Source organism: Microcaecilia unicolor, chromosome 1 (genome assembly GCF_901765095.1).
Source record: "Microcaecilia unicolor chromosome 1, aMicUni1.1, whole genome shotgun sequence".
In the NCBI taxonomy this organism is placed as follows: Eukaryota; Metazoa; Chordata; class Amphibia; order Gymnophiona; family Siphonopidae; genus Microcaecilia; species Microcaecilia unicolor.
In genome coordinates, this window is record NC_044031.1 from 340523246 (window position 1) to 340534623 (window position 11378).

At 40.4% G+C, this 11378-nt stretch overlaps 1 protein-coding gene across 1 annotated transcript; it reads left to right on the forward strand.

Moving 5' to 3' along the window:
• The first annotated feature begins 2059 nt into the window (after positions 1–2059).
• LOC115460256 (C-C chemokine receptor type 4-like) lies at positions 2060–6508 on the forward strand. The gene is made up of 2 exons (XM_030190059.1): positions 2060–2104; positions 5061–6508. Exon 2 carries the CDS (start codon positions 5081–5083, stop codon positions 6152–6154), a length of 1074 nt encoding a protein of 357 aa, XP_030045919.1. The 5' UTR covers positions 2060–2104; positions 5061–5080; the 3' UTR covers positions 6155–6508.
• The last annotated feature ends 4870 nt before the right edge of the window (positions 6509–11378 follow it).

An 11378-nucleotide genomic window follows, 5' to 3' on the forward strand; every position in this document is an offset into this window, starting at 1 on the left:
CTATACATGGTGTCTGAAAATTCCACATGGAAAAAAATATGTCTAGGTGTATTCTATAAAGTACACCTATATTTTATAGAATACGCCTAAAGTTCCATGTGGTTTATAGAATACGGTGAGCGCCCATTTGCATTCTTAAATTTAGTCACGGGCAGTTATGTCAGGTAAAACTTGGTGTAAATGCCGACGCCTACATTAGGTGCAGAGCAGGTGTATTCTATAACAATGCACATAGATTTTAGAAATGCCCACGACCTGCCCATTGCCACACCCCCTTTTCAACTGTGTGACTTAGAATTTACACGTATCATGTTATAAAACGCTTAGACAGTTGTGCGCATAATTCTAATTAATGCCAATTAGTGTCAATAATTGCTAGTTAAGTGGCAAATATCAGCACTGATTGGCTTGTTAAGTAATTAAGTTGCGCATGCAAATCCAGAATACGATTGGATTTGCACACGCAACTTTAGTCGCACTATATAGAATCCAGGGGTATAAATGTTATGGACTAGATTCCGTAAATAGTGGTCAAATTTGAGTGCTGAAAAGAATGTGCACTAAGTGCTCATTACACGTTGCACTGAGTTTGGGTACTATTTATAGAATAGTGTGTAGTGCTGGGATCCACACCTAACTTTGGGAGCAAGAATTTACACTAGCTGAAACCTGATGTAAATCCTTGTGTAAATTAGGCTTGGATCCCCCAAATTCTCTAATATTGCATGCATCTTTAGTGAATGTCCCGACCCATCCATGCCCCTCCCATGGCCCTTTTCATTTGCATGCTAAGAAATTTATGCTCACAACCTTATAGAATAGTAGTTAGCAAGATGCACATGTAAATCCAAATTATTGCCAATTAGCACCAATAATTAATTGTTAGTGCCCAATTATTGATGCTAATTGGCTCGTTACTTAACTAAATTGCACACACAACTTGGGTATGCGCAATTTATAGAATTTGGGGTATGTGTACACATGTATATTGCATTATTCTAATTATTTACACATGTAATTGGAATGTAACTGCTAGCACATACTTCGTGGAATTACCCTCTAACAATTTACAATTCCAAAAACATTCCTTTTTAAATTAGAGCTATATGCCAAGGGGGCAATTCTATAACCGGGTGTCTCAAATTATGCATCACAATGGGATGCGCTGGTCACCAATTCTATAATGGCACTTAGGTGTCCCAAAGTCACTATAGAATACTAGTACAAACCCACTTTGGCACACCAAAAGTTAGGAACGATCACGTACACCATGTCAATGGCTGGTGTAAGGGGATGTACCTAGATAAGCCAATCAACACATGCAATCGATAGCATTCCATATGTTGTGCATGTTGTTTGGTGTCACGCCCCATGCGTACGCCCCCTTGCAGTTACACACTATAGCACTTAAGTGCTACATTATAGAATAGTGCCTAGTGCATACAGATATGTCACTGTGATTATTGGTGCCAATGAAGCACACAAGTGGCATGTAATTCTAGGCACCTGCTTATAGAATTACTTCCTAAATATTTTTCGGCTTTGACCTTGGGCCATCATATAGCAAGTCTGATACTGTCTTTCAATATTTAATGATTTTGATTCACACAGCCTAAAAAGAATCCTACATGTCAGGTGGCAAGATAAGATTCAAATCAAAGAGATAAGAGAGACAACTAAAAAAAGGACTAGTTAGTGAGATACTACAACAATGGTGACTTAGATGGTTGGGGCACCTACAAAGAATGGATGAACAGTGCATACCAAGATGTGAAGAAACAGTGTGTTTTAAGCCTATAAAATGTATTGGATATTTTCCTGCATTGATTATGTTCTGAAGTGTATTTCTCCTATTTGGCCAGCAGGTGGTGTTTCTTTGCTGCAAAGCTGTTATAGGGAACTAATATTCTTTTTCTTTAACACAAGCAGGAAGCAAGCAGCAGTATACGTTTAAAACTTGTTGACTGGGATCTGATTGGCCTGGAGTTTGAAACTACCCAGCAGTTGTTGCTGGTTGTTGCTTTAGTTCCAGCCCGGGAGAAGAGAGAGAGAAAGATCTCTTTGCTGAAGCTCTGTGAACAGATATATGCCCTGATCTCCCCAGGTACTTTCTAGGAAGTATGCAGATGTTTAATTGATTTTCTAATTGATCCATTTTTCAGTTACTTGTTTTCTATTTGCACATTTGTTTTGTCCACTGTTCCAAGTTCTGAGAATAAACACTTTTGTTTGTTCGTTCTGCCTATCTAGACTGATAAAAAAAATCCTGGTGGTTTGTGTGTTGGGTCTGTGAGTGTGTGAGTGCTTTCTAGGAACTGTGGGACCACTGGGAGTGTGGTTCCAGTAACCTAGAAATCACTAGAGATAATTGGAGAGTGGAAGACTTGCCCAGAGGCAGTTGTGACCCAGTCGGTGGAAGGAGAGTGCTAGTGTAGAACACAAGTGGCAGGTGCAGGCAGACCTGAGTTGTGCTGGGGATAAACCATCTAAGTGGCCGCGGAGTAACTCCAGGTGAGTAGCTAGGCATTTCAAGACACAAGGCAAGCCATGAACTTGAAACCAGAAGGGAAAAGAGACCCAGGAAGGCCAGAGCAGATGTGGCATCAATCAGTTGACAAGGACCTCATTGAGTTCCATATCAGTTACTACTACTACTACTATTAAACATTTCTATAGGGCTACTAGACATACACAGCGCTGTACAAATTAACATGAAAAGACAGTCTCTGCTCAACAGAGCTTACAATCTAAATTGGACAGACGAACAGACAGCTAGGGGTGGGGAAATTGCAGTGGTAGGGGTGATAAGTGAGGGTGTTGAGTAAGAGAGTCATGGTTAGGAGTCGAAAGCAGTAGCAAAGAGGTGGGCTTTAAGCCTAGACTTGAAGACAGCCAGAGACTGAGCCTGACGTACTGGCTCAGGGAGTCTATTCCAGGCATAGGGAGCAGCGAGATAGAAGGAACGGAGCTGGGAGTTAGCAGTGGGGGAGAAGGGGGACGACAGGAGACATTTACCCAGCGAACGGAGTTCACGGGGAGGAGTGTAGGGAGAGATGAGAGCAGAAAGGTACTGAGGAGCTGCGGAGTGGATGCACTTGTAGGTCAAAAGGAGAAGTTTGAACCATATGCGGAAGCGGATAGGGAGCCAGTGAAGCGACTTGAGGAGAGGGCTAACGTGGAATATAAGATGCGCAGCAGAGTTTTGGACAGATTGAAGAGGAGATAGATGGCTGAGCGGGAGACCAGCAAGAAGCAAATTGCAGTAGTCTAGGCGAGAGGTGATAAGGGTGTGGGTAAGGGTTTTGGTAGCGTCCTCGGAGAGGAAAGGGCGAATTTTGTTAATATTATAGAGAAAGAAATGACAGGTTTTGGCAATCTGCTGAATATGAGCAGAGAAGGAGAGAGCGGAGTCAAAGATGACTCCAAGGTTGCGCGCAGACGGGACAGGGAGGATGAGAGTGTTATCTACCGAAATAGAGAACGGGGGGAGAGGAGAGGCAGGTTTAGGGGGAAAGAGGAGAAGCTCGGTTTTGGTCATGTTTAGTTTCAGGTGGCGGCGAGACATCCAGGCAGCGATGTCAGACAGGCAGGCCGATACTTTGGTCTGGATTTCAGCTGAGATATCCGGTGCGGAGAGGTAGATCTGGGTATCATCAGCATAAAGGTGGTATTGAAAGGCATGTGATGAGATCAGAGCACCAAGGGAAGAGGTATAAATGGAGAAGCGGAGAGGTCCTAGGACAGATCCTTGGGGTGCACCGACTGTTAGCGGGATAGATGTGGAGGAGGAACCACCAGAGTATACGCTAAGAGTATACGCTAAGAGTATCAGTTGGTCAGATGCAGTTGATTAAAGAAAAGACTGACGTGTGGTAGAGTCATCTGTCTACTTTATGTGACAACTGGCTCAAGAAGATTTAATGATAATACTATGTTTAACTCATCTTTATTAGTCCACAGTACACATGAGCAGAATACATAACGCTAAAGAGTATACGTTGTAGGACATCAACAAATGGAAACCAAAACCCTAACCCAACCCCTCAACACACTGATGAGATGTCCAACTCCAACGCTGCAAATAAAAAATAAGCACTTAAAAGTTCAATATACAACTACATGCCTGGGCAGACAGAGATAACCAAAAGGGCTCCCAAATCTCTTGAAAGTTAATAATAATACTATATACTATCTGCAAATGAAATCACCTAACATCATCTTTTCATAAAAACAGAGCTAGATAGCCATTTTTTTTTTTATTTCATTTTTAACCTTGCATGCTTCTAAATAATGTCTGTGATTTGAAACTTAGATTGCAGTGATAACATATAAATCTGTAACTCCCTAAGTATCATATATACATTTCTGTAAGAACATTTTCAAAAGCAGTTGTCTCATTTTGCTCTTGTCAAAAAGTTTTTTTTTAAATAGGGTCTGATAAAGATTTTTTTAAACACAAACACATAAAATATTCCACTGCTAACATGGAATTTGATAATGAAATGCTAACAAGAAAAAAACTAGCATGATGTTCTGTGGTTAATCTCTATTTTAGCTTTTAAGACATAGAATTGTATTGAACCTTTTAAACGAATCTTGATGGGTGCAATTTTAATAATACTTTAAAATGTTTGTAAAGGAGGGTATATTATTTAGTTCCACTGTTAAGACATCCCCTGACTGTAAGAATTGCTTTTCAGACATTGCAATCAGGTTGAATACATTTTTTTTTTCATGGCTGCAACAGTAATTATGCAACTTTCCAATGAATGCGAACACAGTAGTTTCAGTGTAATGAATTAAACATATACAAAAGGTTAGATCAACTATAAAGTCTGACACTTTAGGATACCAGAGCATAAACATAAGTAATACAACAATATAGCATATTTCCAAACCTTGTTGATGTTTAATTTAACCCCCTTCCCAACCTCACATTCGCTCCACTCATTCATCCGCAGTTAGTCAACACTGCATACAGTTACTCTCTCACACCCAGAACCATGAAGAAGTGAGATGCAGAAACTAAGCTGCAACCTTGTTAAATTTTGTATCCCTAGGTTGACTCAGGATTCTTAAAATGAATTGGACAGAAGCATCGAGCACCACTGATATGACATACAACGATGATTATGACAGTTTCCCCACTCCTTGCAGTAAAGAAAGCATCAGGAACTTTGGGAAACAGTTCTTGCCAAGCCTTTACGTGCTTGTGTTCGTGTTTGGCCTGCTGGGGAATTCTTTAGTGGTCTGGGTCCTGGTCCAAAGGGAAAGGCTGAAGAGCATGACAGATGTTTATCTTTTAAATCTTGCAATTTCAGATTTGATCTTTGTTTTTTTCCTTCCCTTTTGGGCTTATTATGCAGTTGACCAGTGGGTTTTTGGTATGGAGTTGTGCAAAATAATCTCTGCGACCTATCTGGTTGGCTTTTACAGTGGCATATTTTTCATAATGCTCATGAGCATAGACAGATACCTGGCAATTGTTCATGTTGTATTTGCTATGAAAGCAAGGACTGTTACATATGGCACTATCACAAGCATTATTGTTTGGGCAGTAGCCATTTTGGCATCAACCCCAGAGCTGGTATTTAATGAATTGCAAATTGATCAAAATCACACAACCTGCAAGTCAAAGTACTCCAGCTATTCCAAAATCTGGAAAATCATCCATAGTCTGAAAATCAGTGCTTTAGGGCTATTGATCCCATTCGCTGTGATGGTTTTCTCCTATTCAATGATAATCAAAGTTTTGCTTAGGTGTAAGAATGAAAAGAAAAAAAAGGCAATCAGGTTGATCTTTATCGTGATGGTTGTGTTTTTTATTTCTTGGGCACCATACAATATTGTGTTGTTCCTACAGTTACTTTACGAGCTGGGTATTGTTAATAACTGCAAAATCAGCAAAGAACTGGACTATTCACTGCAGGTGACAGAAGTCATAGCATTGATTCATTGCTGTCTCAATCCAATTATCTATGTCTTCCTTGGTGAAAAGTTTAGGAAGCACCTAAGAGTCCTGTTTTACAAGTGTAGCTTGTGTGTGTTCTTCTGTGATCAATGTGGATTTCTGAATCAATCCGTATCGGATTCCATCAGCTCATCACACTCTCAGTCAACCAGAGAGCCTCGTGAACACCTTGATGTCCTATGACATACCATCACCTTGCTGAAATAAAGGCAATGTTTCACAGCATAATTCACCTGGGTTTTATGTCCTGGCTTCTTTTCTGAATTCAGCAACAGCACAGGATGCTTCTGGAAGGATAATTGTAGATGCTATTTGTATAAACAAATGAGACAAGAGGCACTGAGACAACTCATAAAGCTAGACTTAATGTGTTATTCTGCAGGTAGACAAAGAACATTGTCTACACAGGAAGGTCACATAGAATGTTTACTTCTGTTGCTCATTTTTGTTAGTGTTATAAAGAAAAGATAACAGAAGGACTTGTGATGCATCCTGAGTTTGTAACTCGTCATGGACATTTTGCAAATCTTCCTATTATGTTTATAGTTGTAAGCGCTCTGCTTCCAGGGTTGATCTTTTTATCTCCAGCCAAGCTCTATGGTTTGTGTAACTGTGGGCATCTAAATGTTAGGGGCACCAATACCAGGTTACACTGGTATTCTATAATGGAACCTGGGAACCCAGATATTATTATAGAATAGACTCCTACTGCAAGTCCTCAGGGCATCTAAATGGAAACACCCAGTTGTAGAACTGCCCTCTTAAAGTAGATGTGAAGAATGTTCATACCTTGTTTTACATGTCCTGACAATAAACATGTTCAAGGAGGGAGTGTAGGTAAAACTTGAACAGAATTGTGAAGCACACACATATTTTATAAAGCATAGACAGATGTAAATGTATAGGACTGCATTTACCCACAGTTGTTGTGGGTTTTGTTAGGCTATTTTATAAGGACCCACTATAGGCGCCTACCGTGTCTTTATCAAATAGCCCCAAATATCAAATAACCTCCTACCTAGATGACCTTTTGTAAAATTAACCTCTTTGAGAATAATTTTATAAATCTTTTTCTCTGATATATGCACGTAAAAGGCCTCTTATAAAATTAGGTCAGGCCTATAGTGCGTGTTTTGTTAGGCATGCTCAGGGGAGGGGTTTGGGGACAGAATCATGATTACATGTACATTTTATAAAATAAGCAATGCAAGGTATTTGCTAAACATAGGTGGTGTCTTCCTAACCAACTAATCTAGATGGAGGGTAATTTTATAAGGGGGCACCTAGATTTAGGTGCTAGGAAGGTGTCTATTTGAAGCCAGTTCTATAAAGAAAGGTGGGCACCTATTTGTCTTTATAGAATACTAATACAAGTCACTGAAAATGTGCCTATAGTCAATATGCGAACACACCAACCATAGAGTTAATGTACATGCTTGCACCTAGATTGCACAAGACCGTGCAAGAATGGATTTTATAATCTACATGTGTAAGAATGAACCCCACCAGTGCTCCACCCAAATTCTGCCTATCTGAACACAAACCCCCACAAAGTATATGCATCACATCTAAGTGCACACTTAGAGAATATCACTAAGGGGTGTAGTTATCAATGTGGGCTTCCATTAACAAGAGTTATTTATCACTAACTCATGCTATTTTACTACAGGTCCATTTTATGCAATGAGACCAAATTACTAATAACTTGGGTTAACAGTAAAATTATTATTATTATTAGCATTTGTATAGCGCTACCAGACGCACGTAGCGCTGAACACCTGACACAGAGAGACAGTCCCTGCTCAATAGAGCTTACAATCTAAAATAATACAGACAGACAAGACAATTAAGGGTGAGGGAAGTACTGAGTGAGAAGGAACAAGGTGGGGAGGCAAATGAGTAGTGGCTAGGAGCCAAAAGCAGCAGTGAAAAGGTGGGTTTTCAGCATAGATTTGAAAACAGGTAGAGATGGAGCTAGACGTACAGGCTCAGGAAGTTTATTCCAGGCATAAGATGCCACGAGAGAAAAGGAATGAAGCCTGGAGTTAGCAATGGAGGAGAAGGGGGACAACATATTAATAACTTCTCCCCTACGTTTCATTGCATAAAATAGGGCCTGTGCTAAAATAGCACGAGTTAGTGGTAAAATAATACGTCTTAACAGTAGCCCATGTTGATAACTACATCCCTTAGCTGGAAACTGCTCATTTACACACATATGTGTCCACAACAGTCATAAATGATTGATATTTACACACATTCTTACTGCCTAAAACTAGTAGACCAATATGACCAATTCATTCTTATTTCTTGACACCATATTTTTATTCTATATATGTTATGAAAGATGATTTTCTCATCTGGTTTCAAATGCAATTCACACCTTGACTTCAATCACATTGTCCTCTGAAATTTGAAGGTGTGTAATATTCTTCCATGAGAAAAAGTCAAATATCCCCAAATATTGTGGAGCATGAGAGAAAACATGCAGCTGATGGATATTTACACAGTTCAGATTAACGCGGGAGCCCTTACTGCCACCTCAATGAGTGGCGGTAAGTGCTCCCCACTGCATGGCCACTCGGTAGGAATTATCTTACTGCATGGCCATTTTTTGGGGAGACATTTTACCGGCTGTGGTAAAAAGGGCCCAGGTTGGTGGGAAAACCAGCCCCTACCACAACCGTAGGGCCCTTTTTCCCACAGCTTAGTATAGGTGCCATTTTGGACATTTTGTGGGTGTCCTGATATGAAATTAATCCTGAAAGAACCAGAACTGGTAAATCTTATGAAGGGGTATATAGGTTTTTCAAGTCCTTAAAACCACTCCAGGGCAAAGGAATTGAACTAATCTTAGGTTCTATGCAAAAATACTGACAAACACTGATTTCTTATACCTTTAACATCAAATTAACTGAAAATTAAATTCCTAAATTTAACATTTATAAACACCTAAGAAGAGAAATCCTGTCTATAATTTTGACCAGATTAGGGACTACAGGATATCAAGAAGGTGGTAGATGCTTCGAATGCCCTTCTGATGAAGGTGGTTAGGTTTAAAAAAAACATAACAGAATTCAGAAAGGCATGGGATAAAAACAGAGGATCTGTATCTGGCAAGAGGATGGAATCAAAAGAAAATTAATGACATTGCATGGAGCTGCAGGTACAATCCTAAACAAAGGAATAGAGGAAGTAACCTGCATGTTCTGCAGATACAACTCTAGCCACCATGCTGGTTTTTATCTGCTCTCTGTTACTATGTTCATCTTTGAATGTAAAAATGTGATACTGCATATCTACTGATAAGTTAAACTTGTAATTCATACAGGCATTGCATATCAACTTGTAAATTGAATGATACTCGAATATATGTTTTGTAAAATTCTGGTGTTCTAAAGTATGGATCACTTTTGTAGACTGAAGTCAAAATAAAACATTTTCTCTGTAATAAGAGACTTGTACTTTTTTAAAACCTACTTCTTCATCAGTCTTCTACCTCCCCTTCTCCCCCCCCCCCCCTCATTAATAGGGCTCCCAATCTCCCAATTTTACTTTTACAAGGGCATATCGGAGGCATAGCAAAGGCGGGACTGGGACGTGCCTAACACATGAGCATCCTCGACCGATAATGGGAAAAAGAAGGGCGTCCCTAACGAACACTTGGATGTCTTTACCTGGTCCTTTTTTTTTTTTACAACCAAGCCACAAAAATGTGCCCTAAGTGACCAAATGACCACTGAAGGGAATCAGGGATGACCTCCCCTTACTCCCCCAGTGGTCACTAACCCCCTCCCACCCTCAAAAAATGTTTTAAAAATATTTTTTCCAGCCTCAAATATCATACCCAGCTCCATGACAGCAGTATGCAGGTCCCTGGAGCAGTTTTAGTGGGTGCAGTGCACTTCAGGTAGGTAGACCCAGGCCCTTATCCCCCCTACCTGTTACACATGTGGTGGTAAATGTGAGCCCTTCAAAACCCACCAGAAACTCACTACCCACATGTAGGTGCCCCCCTTCACCCATAAGGGTTATGGTAGTGATGTACAGTTGTGGGGAGTGGGTTTTGGTGGGTTCAGCAGCCTCCTGATGTAACTTACTGTTTCCTTGTAGGCAGGACATAACAGAGACAGCCTGTATTAATCGTTGCCCACCACAGCCCTTGAGCAACAACACAGACACTGCTGTATAGCTGACACCAACTGGCACCTATTTTATAAAAGTCTGCTCCCTTAATATCAAAACCTGGCTACGCCTCTGCTGCTACTACTACTACTTATCATTTCTAAAGCACTACTAGACATACGCAGTGCTGTACACTTGAACATGAAGAGACAGTCCCTGCTTGACAGAGCTTACAATCTAATTAGGACAAACAAACAGGACAAACAAGAGATATGGGAATATTAAAGTGAGGATGATAAAATAAGGGTTCTGAACAAGTGAATAAGGGTTAGGAGTTAAAAGCAGCATCAAAAAGGTGGACTTTTAGCTTAGATTTGAAGACGGCCAGAGATGGAGCTTGACGTACCGGCTCAGGAAGTCTATTCCAGGCATATGGTGCAGCAAGATAAAAGGAACGGAGTCTGGAGTTAGCAGTGGAGGCGAAGGGTGCAGATAAGAGAGATTTACCCAGTGAACGGTTCCCGGGGAGGAATGTAGGGAGAGATGAGAGTGAAGAGGTACTGAGGAGCTACAGAGTGAATGCACTTATAGGTCAATAAGAGGAGTTTGAACTCTATGCGGAAACGGATAGGAAGCCAGTGAAGTGACTTGAGGAGAGGGCTAATATGAGCATAACGACACTGGCAGAATATTAGTCGTGCAGCAGAATTTTGAACAGATTGAAGAGGAGAGAGATGGCTAAGTGGGAGACCTGTGAGAAGCAATAGAACTGGTTATAACATCTGAAGCTGTCATAGAGGTTGGTAAGTACTATTTTTATTCACATCTTTGTGGGGTGGGAGGGAGTCAATGACCACTAGGGGAGTAAACATTCCTTCCAGTGGTCATCTGGTCACTTAGGGCATCTTTTTGTGCCTTATTCATTCTAAAAACAGGTCTAGATCAAAACGTTGAAGTTTTAGACCTAGACGTTTTTGTTTTGTGCCTTTATGGCTGTAAAACATCTAAGTGTTAGGAACACCCTAAACCCACACTAATCCCACCCCCAAAACACATCCGACATGCCTTCTTGTGATTTGGATGCACTACAGACAAATTGCATAGATAAACGTCTGCAAAATAGGGTTCAAAAATACCAATTTGGATGTTTTGAGAAGAAATTTGTCCAAATACTGCTTTATGATACTTTTTGGACATTTTTCTCTTTCAAAAATGAGCTCCATAGTAACCTATGGAATTTTGTAAGTCTAAGAGCTTTGAAAATGAGCCCTTATATTACATA

What these genes read in the sequence shown, in the direction of transcription:
- LOC115460256 (XM_030190059.1), top strand. Translation starts at nt 5,081, where the DNA reads ATGAATTGGACAGAAGCATCGAGCACCACTGATATGACATACAACGAT.